Source organism: Chiloscyllium plagiosum, chromosome 35 (assembly GCF_004010195.1).
Source record: "Chiloscyllium plagiosum isolate BGI_BamShark_2017 chromosome 35, ASM401019v2, whole genome shotgun sequence".
Classification (NCBI taxonomy): domain Eukaryota; kingdom Metazoa; phylum Chordata; class Chondrichthyes; order Orectolobiformes; family Hemiscylliidae; genus Chiloscyllium; species Chiloscyllium plagiosum.
The window spans coordinates 37621983-37641580 of record NC_057744.1 but is presented as its reverse complement, the minus strand read 5'-3'; the positions used below and the strand labels follow the sequence as shown (position 1 = coordinate 37641580).

General features: G+C 40.8%; 1 protein-coding gene across 6 annotated transcripts in view; it reads left to right on the top strand.

The window, feature by feature from the left end:
• The window catches only part of arhgap32b (Rho GTPase activating protein 32b), a 551689-nt gene that overhangs the window by 211508 nt on the left and 320583 nt on the right, over positions 1-19598 (top strand). For all 6 annotated transcript variants that reach the window (XM_043676934.1, XM_043676933.1, XM_043676937.1 and 3 more), the window contains one exon: positions 9252-9360. In XM_043676934.1, the coding sequence (XP_043532869.1) occupies positions 9252-9360 (109 nt within the window). The remainder of the gene's footprint in view (positions 1-9251; positions 9361-19598) is intronic.

The window sequence follows — 19598 nt, the reverse complement described above, 5'->3', positions numbered from 1 at the left end:
TCCTGGATGCTGCTCCTCCTTTTTAGACAGTCTTGGGCCAGTGTCTATGGGAATGCTAGACTTTGCCAGTGAGGCCTTGAAGTGCTTCCTCTGTCCTTCTGGGGCTTGCCTGCCATTTTGAAGCTGGGAGGACAACACCTGCTTGGGGAGTCTCGTGTTGGCCATGTGCATGACGTGCTCAGCTCACGATAGCTGATCCAGGGTGATCAGTGCCTTGATGTTCGGAATGTTGGTCTAGTTGGGGACAGTGGATTCGCAAGATCTTGCGCAGGCAGCATTAGTGGTACTACTCCAGCACCCTGAGGTGCCAACTGTAGGCAGTCCACGTCTCCGAGCCATATAGAAGGGTGGGAACCACCACAGCTCTGTAAACGTGATCTTGGTGTCAGATCTGATGTTGTCCTTGAACACCATTTCTGTAAGGCAGCCAAAGGCTGTGCAAGCACACTGGAGGCAGTGCTGAATCTCATCTTCAATAGCTGCTTTGGCTGACAGGACATATCTGACATATTGGAAGTGGTCAGTGTTCTCAAGTCTCCCCATGGACCTTGATCGAGGGTTTGCTCCGCAATGCCAATTCAGGTTGGTGGAGGACCTTTGTCTTACAGATGTTTAGGCTAAGACCTAAGCTGTCATATGCTTCTGTAAAGGTACTGATGATGGTCTGGAGGACATCCTCTAGGATTGCACATGTGCAAACATCATCAGTGTACTGTAGATTGATGACACTGATTGGATTGCCTTTTGTTTTATTTTGAAGGTAGTGGAAGTTGACTAATTTCCCACTGGTTCTGTAAGTTGGCTCCTCTCAAGCGGGGAGCTTATCGGTGGTGAGGTGAAGCATTGAAACAAGAGAGATTGAGAACAGTGTTGTAGTAGTGACACAGCCCTGCTTGACACTGGTCCAATGGGCAATGGGTGGAGACATTTTTCTTTGCCATGTCTTCCATATCATTATTGAGCAGGTGAAGGATGGTAACAAACCTCATTGTGCAATCAAAATGGAGAAGTATGCTCTATAACGCTTTCTGATTGACGGTGTCAAACGCCTTTGTAAGGTTGAAGAAGGGCATACACAGGGGTAGGTTCTTTTTTCTGCTTTTCTCCTGCAGCTGCTACGTGGTGAAAATACCACCCCACCTCCTCCCCAGCCGAAAGCCACACAGCAATTCTGGGAGGAGTTCCTCAGCCACAGGGAGGAGATGGTTGCGGAGGACCTTGGCAATAACTTTTCCAACAGGTGACAGCAGGAAGATTCTCCTGTGGTTACCGCAGTCAGACTTATTCCCTTCTTTGCAAATGTTCATGACTCTGGCATCTCAGAGTTCTCCTGGGATGTTGTCCTCCATCCAGGTAAGGCAGACAAAGGCATTTAGCTGAAGCAGGAGCTCTTTGCCTCAGTGGGGGTACCATCTTTTCGAGCAGCCTTATTCTTTAAGCTGGTGGATGACCTTCTCTACTTCATGGAGGGCTAGGGTATTGCTGAGCTGATGGCATGTAGTGTGCTGTGGGCTGAATTCAAGGGCGCTCCGATCAATGACAAAGTCTTGTGTGAGGAGATCTCTGAAGTACTCCGAGCAATTTTTTTTAATGGCTTCCTTATCTTTGAAAAGAGTCACTCCATCTTTTACGAGCAGTGGAGTGGGGACTTGTGTGTTTGGTCCCTATGTGGTCTTGAACACAGAATAAACCTTGCAAATCATACTTGTCAGCTCTCGTTGGGCTTCAATGCTTTCTGCACCCACCATCTGTTCTTTATTTCAAAGGTTTATTATTGAGTCTTGGCCTTCAGTTGCCTTTTCCCTTCTGAGTGTGATTGATGGTTTACATTTAGCGCTTCTGGCTTAACAGTTCTTGGATCTCCTGATCATTCTCATCAAATCAGTCTTGGAATTTTCCTGGTAGAATGACCGATTAAGATTTTGCAGGCATTGAGGATGAACCAGAGGCTGTTGGAATCCTGTGACTCATATTGCCGATAGTTGCTAGGTTTGTAGTGAGGTTGTATGAGGCTGTTTTTTCCAGGTCTTTGAGTGCCCAGTGTTGAGTTAGTATTTGTGAGCACGGTGTCCAGAGTGGCCAAAAGTGTTAAAATTGTGGGTACAACAGCAGGCTAAGCAAAACCAACTTGTGAAAGTATATAGAGCTCCCTAACTCTTTATTTTTAACAAGGGTTGTTTCTAGTATGTTTGTGTGGCAGAGTAAATTATTAAGTGCATGACAGCTGTTGAAGTGTTGAGATGAACTGGAGGAAACAGTTTAAAAAGTCCACTCACCTAAGATGGAAACGGAGAGGTCATGAGTCTGGAGCCCTGTTCCAAAGGGGAATATTTGAGGCAGGAACATTGAGTGTGATTCATTTGTGTATGCGAGAATCTATGTGTATTCACAGACTCAGCCCTGTTGTAGGCTAAAGCAAATGTTCACAAGTTGAAAAACATGCAAAATGGAGAGGGTTGTGGTGATAGCCAATACCCACTGCATTGTACATTATCAGTGCCCTGGCTAATTACAATAGACCTGCCTAGAACGACAGATGATCATTCCTGCTGCATTGCTATGCCAACCCCAATTTAACAAATCAGCACACTCCTCTTGTGCTGTATAAACTATTGTTTCCTTTCTAAACATGTTTGTTTTCTTGTGTTTGAGTACTGGTGAAAAACTTCGATTTCATGTCTCTTTGTCCTAACAAGCAATTACTTTTTATTTGAAGTGTCTAGTCTGTTATTAACATAACATATTCAATTGTAATAAAATTGGTATTGTGTGCAAAGAAGTAGAAATTCCAGAGCTAACATTTGTCAAATGTGTTTCAATTATCAGTAATTTCAAGTAGTTGTATAATGTGATCAATGAGCCTGGAAATGAGAGAAACACCATGGCTTCTGATTTCTCTCCAAGATGATGCTTTGAAATACATATAATTGGGGTGAATCACTTTGTATTTGGGAAGAAACATGCATGTTCCTGTTTGAGAGTAGCATGACTGCACCTCTGGAATGTTTTTATAAGTGAAACTATCCTCTAATCTTACATGTAATCTCAGTCTTCACTTCAACTAGTGTCAGTTCTTGCATTAGATTTGCGCTAGGAGCGTGAAGTGCAATTGAGTACAAACCCAGAGTCCTCAACTGTCTCCGTATGAGCTGAAAAATGTGTTGCTGGAAAAGCGCAGCAGGTCAGGCAGCATCCAAGGAGCAGGAGAATCGACGTTTCGGGCATAAGCCCTTCTTCAGGAATAAGGAGGGTGTGCCAAGCAGGCTAAGATAAATGACCTGGGAGGTGCAGTGAGAGAGGGACTCACTGAAATCCTTGTAGAGGGAGGAAGGGAGCTTCTTCAAGGAAGGCATCCTTGCAAGAGGATTCGCAGTAGGTTAAAATCAACTAGGAGACCCAAGCTCTTCATTCCTGAGATCATTCTTGTGAACTTCTTCTGGGCCCTCTCCAAGGCCAGCGCATCCTTCCCTAGATATGGGGCCCAGTGCTGCTCTCAATATTCAATATGTGGCCTTATACAGCCTCAGCAGCACATCCTTGCTCTTGTATTCTGGCCCTGTCAAATTGAATGCTGACATTGCATCTGCCTTCCTAGCTGCCAACTCAACCTGCATGTTAACCTTAAGAGAATCCAGAACTATGTTTCCCAAATTCCTTTGTACACCAGATTTCTGAAGCCTTTCTCCATTTAGAAAATAATCAAATCTCTATTCTTCCTACCAAAATACACAACCTTACACTTTCCCACATTGTATTTCATTTGCCTCTTCTTTACCCACTCTCCTAGCATGTTCAAGTTCCTCTGTCACCTCCCTGCCTCAACATTTCCTGTCCCTGCACTTATCTTTGTGTCATGTACAAACTCAGCAACAATGCTGTCAATTCCTTCATCCAGATTGTTAATACATAATGTGAATAATTGTGGTGTCAACATTGACCCCTGTGGAACTTTACTTGTCACTGGAAAAAGATCTGAAAAAGACCCCTTTACCAACAGTCTATGTTTTTTGTCAGTCAGCTAATCCATGCAGGACTTTGCTTCTGACACCATAGCTGTTAGATTCTTTAGCAGATTCCTGTGTGGCATCTTATCAAAGGCCTTCTGGAAATCCAAATAGATCACCTCCACTGATTCTCCGAGAAGTAATATCTACTTTAACTCCATTGTTCAGTACCTATTGATGAAGCAAGCTCAAGAATAAATATCGTTGCATCCAAGTCTGTTAAGAACCAATTAGGGCAGAGAATGAATATGTTTTGCATTTTCTACCTGGCCTACTCTATAATTAACTTTGGCCATGTAGTTGTCAAGGTTACTATCTGCTAATTGGAATCTAATTTTGTCTGCACATCAGACCTCTATATCATATCATCTGACATCTGCACGGTGCATTTTTAACTGTTGATAACTGGTTGTTAAAACCTTTGTTTTAATTTCAGCATTGTAATGTCCTCAATGAGAGGTGAAGCATTTGCCCAATGTTAGAATAATTTTAATAGAGATATATAATGAGCATTATCTGTAATTTGAGTGAATAGAGTTGGTGTATTGTCCAGTGCAGATTCTAGCTGGGACTATAACTGCAGCTTTTAATAAATCAGCACTTTGTTACCCAAATGTACAATTGAAAATCATTGCTGGCTTTGTACAGTGCTGTTTGATTGTTGAGATCAGGGTTAAGTACCCTGACCAGCATTCGCTTTAATACTGAGATCATCACTTCAGGTTGCTTCCATAAACTCTGCAGGGTGCAAGTTCTAAAATGTACATTTTTTATAATTTTTTTTCCTGTCAGTGTCTAAATTATATTCTTACAGGTTCCAGCATAAAGTGATAGGGCAATGGATTCTGTTATTTTCTGCTGTAATTTCATCAACCTGAAATAGTAGTCCTTATATTTTTCAATGGAATGCGCCTGAACTGCTGAGTATCTCTGGCATTTTCTGTTTCTATTTCAGATTTCCAGCATTTACAATATTTTGCTTTTGTTTTGTTATCACGGATTTGCATCACACAAATGGCAGGCAATGACCATCTCCAATAAGAGACTATCTAACCAACTCTCCTTTACATTCAATGGCAGTATCATCACAAAAGCCCCCACTATCAACATCATAGGGTTACCACTGACAAGAAACTGAATAGGATTTGCCAAATAAGTACAATCAGGACTGTGATGGAATACTCCCCACTTGCCTGGATGGGTGCAGCTCCAACTGCACTCAAAAAGTTTGGCACCATCTAGGATAAAACAGCTTTCTTGATTGGCACCACATCCATAGGTATCTACTCCTTCCACTCATTGACACTCACTAGTAGTATTGTGTCCTATCTACAAAATGCATTGCAGAAATTCACCAAAGATCCTTAGGTAGCACCTACCAAGCCCATGATCACTTTCATGTAGAAGGACAAGGGCAGCAAATACATTGAACACTACGACATGCATGATCCCCCCCCCCCCCCCCGCGACACTCAGCATTGTAATGTGGAAATATATTGTTGTTCCTTTACTGTCACTGGGTCAAAATCCTGGGATTTCTTTCAGGGCATTGTGGGTTGACATACAGCACATAGATTGCAGTGGTTCAAGAAGACAGCTCATCACCACCTTCTCAAGGCCAACCAGGGATGGTCAATTAATACTAGCCAACCAGCAACATCCATGTCTCACAAGTAAATTTAATAAAATTAAAACCTCCTCTCCACTTGCCTCACTGGGTACATTCCACCTTTTGCACACTCCTGCCCCGTCTCCCAGTCACTATAATTTTAGCCCATTGGTAGCGTTCTCACCAAGTTGGAGAGTCTTATTTGAACATCTGAGTGCATAACTGCAGACTCGCTTCTCCTATAGTACTGAGTGCATGCCATACTGCCAGAAATGCTTATTTCAGATGAGTTAATAAACTGAGGATGACATAAAAGTTATTAAAGCATGATTTCAAATACAAGCAGAGGAATTTTCTTGGTGACAGCATTGCTCACCTAACACTGTGAAAGACTCATAATTGCTTTTTTTTAATATATGCAATGTAGCTATATTAACCTAGCTATTATAAGTGCACTTGCAAAACAACTCTTATTGTGGAGGAGCGTTGATTTAACTGAGGGACTGATTGGCTTTGTGCAAATAAAATATCAATGTCACATGATCATATAATACAGACAGCAAGTTAAACCAGCAACTACTGACCCATACATTTAACTTGAGTTTTGGGAACGCTTTTAAGGATGATAATTCAGGCCTGAATTTACACTCACTTATGCATATGCAGAAGTCACACGACAGCAGGTTATAGTCCAACAGATTTATTTGAAATCACAAGCTTGGGGTGCGCTGATCCTTCATTAGGTGCAGTCCTTTGTACATTGTACGTATATGTATTAATCATGGAAAGACTGTAAATCATATCTAGCTAACGTGATTGAGCTTGCTTGAATTTTAAAAGTGATTGAGGGTAAAATAGCCGATGTATGTGTCGACTACCAAAAATAAATTTTATGAAGTTTCACATAATAGACTTCCCACCAAAGTTGAAACTTGTAGAATAAAAGGAATAGTGGCATTATGTATACAAAGTTGGCTGAGTGACAGGAAACAAAATAATGGTAAATGATTGTTTTTCAGGTTGAAGGATGGTGTATGGTTCCCGGGGGGTCCATTTGAGGGCTGCTGCTTATCAGCAACTAAAGTAGTAACCTAGACGACAATTTCAAAATTTAGAGCTGACACAAAATTTGATGTGTGGCTTCCTTCAGTTTGCACACCTTGTGTGACAAACAGTGTACCAAATGAATACATGAAAATGAAAATTACTTACCTCTAAAAAAACACAAAAGGATAAATTATCTTCCTGACCTGTAGCTTTTACGTTAAAAGCCTACTTAATCTGCATCTTCAAAGGAAGGATTAACATTAAAATAATACATAAAAACCTCTTTTGATATATTTAAAAATAGACATCATAAATGCAAATTTTAAAATTGAAAAAAAATACCAGAAATGAATGTGCTCTGGCTGTTAGTGTTCTCAGTTGGACATCTCCCAAGTCAGTTTGTGGAAATAGGAACCTGTTACACAAGTGGTGAGAAAGGAGAAAGTGAGGATACACAGGTGCTGGTGATCAGAGTCGAGTGTGTAGTGCTGGAACCGCACAGCAGGTCAGGCAGTATCCGAGGAGCAGGAAAATCAAAGTTTGTGAGAAGATTTGTAGCTCGGGTGCTCGTTGCTGTGGTTCTGTTCGCCGAGCTGGAAGTTTTTGTTGCAAACGTTTCATCCCCTGTCTAGGTGACATCCTCAGTGCTTGGGAGCCTCCTGTGAAGCGCTTCTGTGGTGTTTCCTCCGGCATTTATAGTGGCCTGTCCCTGCCGCTTCCGGTTGTCAGTTTCAGCTGTCCACTGTAGTGGTTGGTATATTGGGTCCAGGTCTATGTGTTTGTTGATGGAGTTTGTGGATGAGTGCCAAGCTTCTAGGAATTCCCTGGCTGTTCTTTGTTTCGCTTGCCCTATAATGGTAGTGTTGTCCCAGTCAAATTCATGTTGCTTGTCGTCTGCGTGTGTGGCTACTAGGGATAGCTGGTCGTGTCGAAACGACACGACCAGCTATCCCTAGTAGCCACACCCGCAGACGGCAAGCAACATGAATTTGACTGGGACAACACTACCATTACAGGGCAAGCGAAACAAAGAACAGCCATGGAATTCCTAGAAGCTTGGCACTCATCCACAAACTCCATCAACAAACACATAGACCTGGACCCAATATACCAACCACTACAGTGGACAGCTGAAACTGACAACCGGAAGCGACAGGGACAGGCCACTATAAATGCCGGAGGAAACACCACAGAAGCGCTTCACAGGAGGCTGCCAAGCACTGAGGATGTCACCTAGACAGGGGATGAAACGTTTGCAACAAAAACTTCCAGCTCGGCGAACAGAACCACAGCAGGAAAATCAAAGTTTTGGACCCTTCATCAGTAATCAGCCCTTCCTGTGCTTTCCTAGCAACACACTCTCAAGTGATGAGAAAGAGCATGTGCAGGTCCCTTTGCAGAGAGCTGCTAGATTGAAGTGGTTCTACTTTGGTATTTTGGAAACATACTTTTCTAATTCATGTTAACATGAAAACAGATTATTGCAAGCTACTTTAACTATTGCCTGAATTATGAGGGCCTTGGTCATAGCCTGGTGGAATAGATTGACATGGCAGATGAAATTTATTGCTTAGAAATGTAAGTTTTTACACTTGATCAAAAGAAGGAAAGATAATACAAAATGTGCAGGTATGTAAGAAGTGTTACCAACTGCAGAAACTTGTTTTTCTAATCATTCATGTCTAGGGAGCAGTTAAGACTCAACTACATTGCTGTGGGTCGGAGTCACATTTAGGCAAGACCAGATAAAGATGGCTTTGGATTTCTAATCTCAAGTGGTGCCTGGAGTCATTAGTGCATCCCTGAGGCTGATTGCTTTGTGGATTTAGTGAAGTGGTCACGCTGCAGGTTAGGAGCATGAAGGAAGATAGGTTGTGGAAAAGCACAGCCAGTCAGGCAGCATCCGAGGAGCAGGCAAATCTATGTTTCGGGTATAAGCCCTTCATCAGGCTTATGCCTGAAATATTGATTCTCCTGCGCCTGTGCTTTGTTAGCACCACACTCTCGACTCTGACCTCCAGCATTTGCTGTCCTTCCAAGTAGTCTCCTGATATGGTCATGCCCTCTCATTGGTGTTCCATTTTGGATACTGATGAAAGTGATAGTTTCTTAGAAGAGTGTGGTCAACCAAGTTTATAGCACCAGTGAGTGGCTCATCCATGCAGGAAGGAAGAGGAGAATAGCCTAGTGATAGGGGTTCTTCAGTTAGAGTTGGGAGTAAAGATCTCAGTCTTTGAGTTTGGAGATGAGTTTGGTTGAAATTATGATGTAGGGCCAGGGAGGTGGCAGCTGCCATGCACTTAATGTGACAGAAAGGGAATTCTAGTGGATCAAGGTAATCTGGGAAGCTGGAATTGATGCGCGCCATTGCTCACCCTTCGTAGCACTCCATAATGATGGATGTTAGAGCCACTAGACTGTAGACATCAAGGAATGTTAACTGATTTTTCTTTGGTATAATGGTCTTCTTGAAGCAGGTGGGAATCTCACATAAGAGTAAGGAGTGGTTAAAGATGTCTGCATTAGTCTGAACTGTTAGGAGATCTTTTTCTTGAGTGTTACATTTTTACTTTATCTGCTCCTGTTTGCAGGTTGACGTCAAACTCTCCAACGCTAGAGGAAGATGATTATGTTCAAAAGCTGTTGCTGACTCTTCCTCCTCGTGATCGCCTTGATTGGGAAGAGACTATCAGTGCTATGGTAAAGTCTCCTTGCAGAATATTCACATGGAAAAAATTATGATCTCCATTTCATTTGTTGCTGTGCAGTAATTTAAATAACCACAGGTGATGTGGAAATTCATTAAATCAACAATGCCCTTACAAATTTGTATGACTTGATGAATGTTTTCAGTGCAAGTCTGTGGAAACATGAGATTCTGCCACACCAATCAATATTGGTTGAGCAAAAACAGAGGTAAAGCCAGGTATCAAACTTTGTATGGTTATTAAAAAGCAGATATGCACGCATCTTCAAATCCATTACTCCAGTGCTGAAAATCAGTCCTCATCTGACTTATTGATGCAGAATACTGACATAACGGAGCAGGACTGACTTTCAGTGATGCCACTTTTAAGAGAATGAGATGTGCAACCACAACCTTTCCAAGCTCTAATCAAGTGTTCAACCTGGACTTGGGGATTATTGAAGTACATGTGCCTTTAACAATGTCAGCTCAATTGAGGTGACACTGACTCATGAAATGCAGTTTACCTGAATCATGTTTTGTTTTGAACCAAATTGTTCCACAGTTTTTTTGTGTAGCATGGCAATGAGTGCATTCATGATAAATTGGCAAGCTCAGTGAGTTCTTAAAGAGACATGAAATGAACGGGAATGAGAGGCAACAGTACCATGAGCCCCTCAACCACATTACTAACCAACTGTTGGTTATCTTAGACACATCACCTCACTGCTGATCTCAGAATGTTGTTGACAGACCTCTGGGAGGAAGAGATGAAGCATTACCAGCATGCATCACATGAGTAGCACAAGAAGACCATAAGAACATGGAATGAGAAAACCAGAATATATGTGTATTGAAGTTATAGAAAAGAAGTGTTACTGATAATGTAACTTGTTTCCACAGCACATGAGGCTTGCATTCTATTACTCAGATCCTGCTGATCAAGCTAAAATGAAGTTCATATGTACTATTTCTTCCTTGATATTTTATTGATGAAATTCCTTGTCCCTTTAATGAAGTAAACTGCATGGGTTGGCAAAACAAACACAGGAGGCATATAGAGATCATTGGTCTCTAATTCACAAATTCAGACTGCCTCTCCAAATTAACAAATTAACTTTTCAATGCACTGTACTTGTACATAGGATCACCTTTAGCTTTGCAGGATTTTATGTGGAGACAGTGCTGTATTTAATAAGCACCACTTGTGTTGACTTGGTTTTGAGAGAATAGCTCCTGAATCTAGAGCTCTGCTCAGAGACAAAATGATTGATCTAGATCTTCTTAGATGCAATTCTCTCATTGTCAGTCTCTTTTCCCCTTAGACTAAGATAATATCAAAATTGAGCTGTTATTGCTATGAGACCATAAAACCATAAGAAACAGAAACAGGAGTAGACTGTTCTGCTTCTCAAGTCTCCTCTACCATTCAATATGATCTGATCTGATGCTAGTGACATTCACTTTCCTGCTCTTTCCCATTAATGGTTAATTCTGTTACTGATCAAATGTCTCTGCCTCGCAAAGACTGAGGGAAGAATGAACAGATTGGAGCTCTTCAGGAAAGAGAAGGTTGAGGGGTGAACTTGATTACAAAAACCTTTGATAAAATGTGTGTGCAGTTATTTTCATTTATGGGATGCACAATACTGGGGAATGTTATATTTTTCCACTAATTCATTTATGGGATGAGTATTCCCTGGCTGGACTAAAATTTATTACTCATCCATAGTTTTCCTTGAAAAATTTGTGGTGAGTACTTGTATTGAACTGCTGCAAAATCAAAGCAGTATTAAATCTAATAGGGAATTCAAGGAGACTTTTTTTTAAATAACAGTAATAATAAGTGAACCTCTGTTCTGAATGGATTAGTTGAGGCAGAAAGCATGCAAATTTAACTTAAAGCTAGACCGGACCAATGCTATCTATGCACCTCTGGGCCCATGTAAACTTCATCAGCCTAACAGGTTATTGTCTTGACTGACCCAAGCTGGTGATGGACTGTATAACTTTATTCCATACAAATATACATGCTTTGTAAAGGTGAGATTGATGCTATGAAACTGCACAAGTTCAGTAAAGAGCTATTCCTCCTTAATGGTTAGCTGCTAACATGACTGTTCAAAGCATTTTTATACAAAATACTTTTTGTGATATGTTTCTATGTCCCAGGAATAAGGTAATTTAGATCATTTTGAATCCTGATGCAGTGTCAGAGAAAAAGAACATTTTCTATCAGGTGCAGAACTGTTAGCCCCAGGGAATGAATCATTAACAAGTTACCATGGGGATTTATTTGTGAATCTGAAATCAGCAAAGTGATTTCTATGCATGCCTCCTAGCACAGTCAACAACCTTCTGTAGAATATCCAAGGATTTTGTCTGGTATGCCACTTTAAAAACAGAATTTATTAAATTGAAAATGTGCATTTCACCAAATGACTGAAGTGAACATTACTGCTGTACTAAGGGAGGATATTCCTCGGAATATATCGAGGGAAATTATTTGGGTGGAACTGAGAAATAAGAAAGGGATGATCACCTTAGTGGAATAGAACCCCCAATAGTCATTGGGAAATTGAGAAACAAATTTGTAAGGAGATCACAGTTATCTGTGAGAATAATAGGGTAATTATGTTAGGGGATTTTAATTTTCCAAACATAGACTGGAATTGCCATAGTGTTTAGGGCTTGGGTGGAGAGGAATTTAATTGTGACAAGAAAATTTTCTGATTCAGTATGTGGCTGTACCAATACAGAAGATGCAAATCTTGATTTACTCTTGGGAAATAAGGCAGGGTAGGTGACTGAGGTGTCAGTGGGGGAGTACTTTGGGGCCAGTGACCGTAATTCTATTAGTTTTAAAACAGTGATGGAAAAGTGATGGATCTAAAAGTTAAGCTTTAAGTTGAAAGAATGGCACTTTTGATGATATTAAGCAAGAAGTTCCAAAAGTTGTTTATGGGACAGATGTTCGCAGGTAAGGGATGGCTGGAAAATGGAAAGACTTCAGAAATGAGATAACAATAGTCCAGAGAAAGTAGTTCCTATTGGGATGAAGAGCAAGGCTGATAGGTGTAGGGGATGCTGGATGACTAGAGAAATTGAAGAATAAGAAGGAAGCAGATGTCAGGTATAGACAGCAGAGGTTGAGTGAATCCCTGGAAGAGTACAAAGGCAGTAAGAGTATATTCGAGAAGGATATCAGGAGGGCAAAAAGGGGACATGAGATAGATTTTGTGAATAGGGTTAAGGAGAATCCAAAGGGATTCCTTAAGGACAACAGGGTAACTATGGAGAAAAAGAGCCCCTCAAAGAATAGCAAGGCAGTCTATGTGTGGAAATGCAGGAGATGAGTAAAATACTAAACGAGTATTTTGCATCACTGTTGACTGTGGAGAAGGGCATGGAAGATAGAGAACATGGGGAAATAAATAGTCAAGCGAGGAAGAGATTCCTGGGTCCCTTGCTGAAATGTTTTTCATCATCGATGGCCACAGGTGTGGTGCAAGAAGACTGAAAGTTTGCTAACGTGGTGCTACTATTTAAGGAAGGTGGTGAGGAAAAGCCAGAGAATATAGACCAATGGGCCTAACATTGATGATGGCAAATTGTTGGAGGAAATCCTGAGGGACAGGATTTACAAGTATTTGGAAAGGCAGGGACTGATTAGAGATAATCAGCATTACTTTGTGTGTAGCAAATCATGTCCTACTAACTTGACTGAGTTTTTTGAAAAAGTAACAAAGAGGATTGCAGAGCGGTGACATGATCCATATAGTAAGGCTTTCGATAAGATTTCTTATGGTAGACTGGTTAGCAAGGTTAGATCACATGGAATATAGGGAGAACTAGCTGTTTGGATACAGAACTGACTCAAAGATAGAAGACAGAGGGTGGGGATATAGGAGGGTTGCTTTTCAGGCTGGAGGCCTGTAACCAGTGGTGTACTTCAAGGATCGGTGCTGGGTCCACTGCTTTTTGTCATTTATATAAATGATTTGGATATGAGGATAGGAGGTATGGTTAGTAAATTTGCAAATGACACTAAAATTGGAGGTGTAGTTAACAGTGAAGAAGGATACCTCAGAGTACAATGGAATCTTGACCTGATGAGCCAGTGGCAAATGGAGTTTAATTTAGATAAATATGAGGTAATGCATTTTGGAAAGACAGGTCAGTGCAGAACTTATACACTTAATAGTAAGGTTCTGGGGAGTGTTGCTGGACAAAGAGAACTTGAAGTGCAGGTTCAGAGCTCCTTGAAAGTGAAGCTGCAGGTGGATAGGATAGAGAAGAAGGCATTTGGTATGGTTGCCATTCTTAGTCAGTGCATTGAGTATAGGAGTTGGGAGGTCATGTTGCTGCTGTAGAGACCATTGCTTTGGCAACTTTTGGAGTATTGCATACAATTCTGTTCTCCCTCCTATAGGAAGAATGTTGTGAAACTTGAGAGGGTTCAGAAAAGATTTATGAGGATGTTGCCAGGGTTGGAGGTTTGAGCTATGGGGAGAGGACGAAAAGACTGAGGCTGTTTTCCCTGGAGTGTTGGAAGCTGAGGGGTGACCGTATAAAATCAAGAGGGGCATTGACAGAATAAATAGGCAAGATCTTCTCCCCATGATGGTGGGCGTGGGTTTAAGGTGAGAGGGGGCAGGTATATAAAGGACCTAAGGGACAACGTTTTCACACAGAGGCTGGTGCGTGTATAGAATGAGCTGCCAAAGGAAGTGGTGGAGGCCAGTACAGTTGCAACATTTATAAGGCATTTGGATGGGTATATGAATAGGATGGTTAAAAGGATATGGGCCAAATGCTGGCAAATGGGTCTAGATTTATTTAGGATATCTGGTTTACATGGTCAAGTTGGACTGAAGGGCCTGTTTCTGTGCTGTATGTCTTGATGACTCTATGATCAATGTGACATCACAGAGTCCCAGAAGTTGCTGGAAAATTAATAACGAATTAACATTGTCCATCGTTACTGTACTTCCTTCACAAATATCTAAATGTCCATCATTGTTAGTTCATTTAAACATCAGCATGAAAAGAAGACCATTCTGGTTCACTACAAATTACTGGATGATTTGCACTACTCTTAATACCTCAAAAAAACCAGAAAAAAATGACAACCTCCACAAAAGGCACAAATCATTTGGCTGATGTAAAATTTCTGGATTTGCATGAGAAAGATCAATTAATTTGACCACTGTCATTTAGGTTTAATAATTGTTATATCAAAAATGAAGTTAAAGATATGAGTTCTAAACTTGGTATGATACACAATGTCAGAAATCTAGAAAGGTGAAATTAAATGTTGCACATCACTCCAATTAGTAAATCATTTCTCGATTTTCAAAAAAAAAATTGTTAAAAGTATTTTTCTATCTCTAAGTCATCCATCATTTACTTCTCTTTCACTTGTGTTTCTTTGCTTGTCCTGTTACAAGGCGATAAAATATCAATGCAATGTTTGGGAAGTTCCGCTGGTACTTTTTCTCACTGGAGCATAAAGGGTTGAGAGGTGATCCTGTAGTAGTTGATAAAATAATGAGGTGTAGATAGAGTTAATGGTGTTGTCTCCCCTCTCAGGTCGAGGATTTCAAGATTACAGGGCATGTTCTTAAGGTGAGGGGAGTTTTTTTTTAACCATAGGGTGGTGGATCAGACTTCCAGAGGAAGTGGCAGGTGTGAGTACAATTACAACATTTAAAAGACTTTTGGATAAGGACATGCATAAGAACATTTTGGAGGTATATGAACCAGGAGCAGACAGGTAGGATTGTTTAGTTTCAGATTTTGGTTGACATGGTCTGGTTGGACAGAAGTGTCTGTTTCCTTGCTGAATGACTTTATGTCCTGTTCATCTCTCTTCACATTTTGCATTTGTAGAAATTTGCAAAGAAACTGCAGTGCAGTCGGAAAGCTGAGGAAGGATATCCACCTTGGGTTGATTATATGATTGCCACTTTAGTAATCTCTTTGTTATGGTGCTAGTAATGTGCCACTAACATTAACTTGGATTCTGGCTAGTTGCCATGCAGATCATGATTGACCGAGTTGTTGTTTTTAAAATGTGTAGAATAGCTTGTGGTATATATCCAAACTCCAAGATAAATTTTTTTCAGTAAAAAAAATGTAGTTAAAGCTTGTAATGTTTGTTAATGTACACAAACATGATTTAATTTGCGTGTCTTTGTCTCAGTTTCTAGTTGCAATGAATGTAACTTGTCAATGAGTGTTACCTGAGGCTGCAGTTGTTTTCTATTAGTTGGAGAATGCTATGCTGGCATGGAGTTCTTCTAGCATTTTAAGCAGCACTGCCCTTTTAACATTAAAATACAGATCAAAAAATCCTTCATTATTGTCAGTGGAATATAAATTAAGTAAATTTAGTGCACCTGTAGTTGGATGGCAGAACATGTGCAGATACAATCGCCAATACTTCAAATACTGAACTAATTTGAGCCTGCATCTAATAAGTTTGGATGACATTCAAGCTTGGGCCGAAAAGTGGCATCTAATATTTGTTCGAAATAAGCATCAGGCAATGACAATCTAAAAGACAGAATTTAATTACCTTCCTTTGAACGTTAACCATGTTACCATCATTGTACCCCCGTCATCAACCAGTGGCCAGTAATTGAAGTGAATAAGCCACGTAGATATTCTTATTACAAGAGTAAAAGTTGAGTGAAGGTGACTAACCTCCTGCTTAGTTAAGAGTCCTCATCATTGATGAGACAAAAGTCAGGATTGTGATGGAATGCTGTCCAATTCCTGGATAAATACAATTCTGATAAGCCTCAATAAACTTAACATCATCAAGGGCAAAGTATCCTGCTTCATAGGCAACTACTTTAAACACTGTTTCCAAAACTGATATACTCTGGCAGCACTTTCAACAATTTGACTTGGTCATATGTCACATTCCTTTGGGTCATAATCCTGCAACTGCCGACTTGTGGAAGCAGTTTCATTATATGCAATAATTCAAGAAAGTAATCAAGGGCAACTGTTAATGTACAATAAACATTGACATTACCAGCAGCAACCACATCTCATGAATGAATAAATAAAAAAAGTAGCATCAATTTGTGGGCTGACAGATGAACAGATTGAAATCCCAAGAATCAAGAGTTTAAGCCAAACTCAGAACCAATCAATATGTCTGGATGACAATGCTACAGTAATTTGTTACATCTTGTCCTTGGTTTCTATGAAAGCATACTCATCACACTTTGCTCAGAGAACCAGTCAGTGATAATTTTTGCTGAGCATACAGCTGCAGTGAAGAACACAGTTAATATAGCCAGCCAAAATTTTTGTTTGATTTTCATTTTTTAAATTCAGTTTTATTTATGCCTGTTGGAAATCTTCCAAGGTTGGGGCTTTAATATCTTTTTTGAGTGCTGCTTTTCTATACAGAACGCTTGCATTGTATGACATCTCTATTTTAGTACATGTTGAGTATTTAGTATTCCATTAACTAAACTGTGCCGGGATTCCTTTGGTAGTTTTCCACAGAAATTTTCCAAACCAAGTTCATTGGACTTTTCCTTCTTGCTTTATGAAAAATGGTTAAGAAGTGAACCTGTGTGAGATGCCTTGAATTAAAAATTTAATAAGCTCTTTGAAATTTGTTTTGTCATTTAAGCTTTTTCCTGAGGTCTCAATCTACATTTTGCATCTGCGCAGTGATGTAGTGTGAAGTATATTTCTCACTTCCTCCTTCCTGTTTTGTTTTCTATGAGAATTCTCAATTTCATTGGCTAAGCAGCCTGCCTGGTGGCTGGTGGCTGTACAAGTATAGGTGGCACTGTGTGGAGGCTGAAATCAGGTAATCCACGCTTGAAATCCTGTTTAACCTTTGGAGGAAGCCTTCCCTTCACTAGTGACCTCAAATTCTCAATAATGACCGATAATGGTGCATGCATTTGATTCTGAATGTCTGTCAGCTCATTTCCTCATAGTAAGGGACAGCACGGTGGCTCAGTTGTTAGCATTGTGGTCTTACAGCGACAGGGACCTGGGTTCAATTCCAGTCTTGGGCGACTGTTTGTGTGGAGTTTGCACATTCTCCCTGTGTGCGCGTGGATTTCGTCCGGGTGCTCTGGTTTCCTCCCACAATCCGAAGGTGTGCAGGTTAGGTGAATTGGCTATGCTAAATTGCCTCTAGTGTTAGGTGCATTAGTCAGGGATAAATGTAAGGGAATGGGTCTGGTGGGTTGCTCTTCGGAGGGTTGGTGTGGACTTGTTGGGCCAAAGGGCTTGTTTCCCTACTGTAGGGAATCTAATCTAATCTAATTAGAAAGCATAGCCTGACATTTATGAATTTGTTGAAATGAGAATTCTGAGGAAACTATCATTCCATTTAAAATTGGGGTACAATTATGCTTCCTTTCATTGGTGGTCAATTGTAATAATTGACTTTTGATAATCAAATTTAAAAGTGTACTTAAACCTAGTTTCTTGAAAAAAAATCCAGCTGTTCAGGACCCCATGGAAACAGTGAACTACATTTTAGGCCAAATATAGGAAGCCAGTTTGGTCAGGCATCTGCATATATTATTGAATTTTTTTTCTTAAAAGAATGAGTTAATTATGTTGCTGGAATGTCTTGGTCATCAGCAGCAACAAAAACTTGCATTTATAAAGCATTTTCAGTTCGAACAAAACATAAGAAATAGGAGCAGGAGTAGCCTGCCCTTGCCAATCAATAAGATCTGCCCCAGGCATCAACTCCTCTTTCATGTCAGCTCTTAACTGCCTGCAACTTCCCAGTATTTCAGATTTATCTCAAATACTTAGTTATCTATTCTCCATAACACTCTGGGGTAAAGAATTCCAGACATTCACTAACCTCTGGATGAAGAGATTATTTTGCATAATCGGTTTTAAACCCGTTATTTTGTAACTAGTCCCTGAATTCGTGGTTCCCCCACTGGTGGAAACATTATCTCAACATGTACCTCAACATGTATTTTGCATAATCGGTTTTAAACCCGTTATTTTGTAACTAGTCCCTGAATTCATGCTTCCCCACTGGTGGAAACATTATCTCAACATGTCAAAACCCCTCGAAGCTATATATATTTCATTTGTAACAAAACATTCTGTGGTGCTGTAAAAGAGCACTATAACACAGCATTGGCAAGCAAACTTGACCCTTGGACCATCACAGGTGGGTGGTTTATTATTTTAACAAAACACCACAGGTAAAATCCCCAATTTGGTTAGAACAGATATTCTTGCAATTTCATGACAAGGATGTCTCAGAGCGGCTGCAGAACATTCTCAAAGGGGAGGGTGAGCAGCCAGAAGTCATTGTGTATGTTGGCAGAAATGACATTGGGATGAGGTCCTGCAGAGTGATTATAGAGAGCTGGGAAGAAAGTTTAAAACCCAGCACTTTGGTGATAATCTTTGCTTTACTTCCAGTGCCACATGCTAGTGAGGGTAAGAACAGGAGGATATAGCAGATGAATGCATGGCTAAAGAATTAGTACAAGGTGCAGGGATTCATACTTATAGATCATTGGAATATTTTCTGGGGCATGGTGACCCGTTCAAGAGGGGCAGGTTGCACCTGACCTGGAGAGGGACCAATATCTTGTCAACCAGGTTTGCTAGTGCTGCAAGGGAGGGTGTAAACTCGATTGGGGGGGGGGAAGCGCCTCAACAGCAGAGAGGCAAGTATGAGGCTGGAAGGTGATACAGTAATCAGAAATAGTAAGTTTGACGAGTCAGGACAGGTTGGAACACGGCAGAGAACAAGGAATGCCTGTTGGATTAAATTGCATTTATTTCAATGCAAGAGGGCTAACAGGTAAGGCTGATGAATTCAATGTGAATAGGTACGTAGGACTGGGACATTATAGCCGTTTCAGAAACTTGGGTAAGGGAGGGCCAGGACTGGTGGCTTAATGCATCGGGGTACTGGTGCTTTAGGTGGGACAGCGGTGGTAGAAGGAGGGGAGGGGTGTTGCATTTTTGATTAAGGTGAGTATCACTGCAGAAACCAGAGATGGAATAACTGAAGGATCTTCCAGTGTGGCTTTGTGGGTGGCATGGTGGCACAGTGGTTAGCACTGTTGCCTCACAGCTTCATAGACCCGGGCTCAATTCCCGCCTCAGGCGGCTGACTGTGTGGAGTTTGCTCATTCTCCCCATGTCTGCGTGGGTTTGCTCCGGTTTCCCTCCCACAGTCCAAAAATGTGCAGGTTAGGTGAATTGGCCATGCTAAATTGCC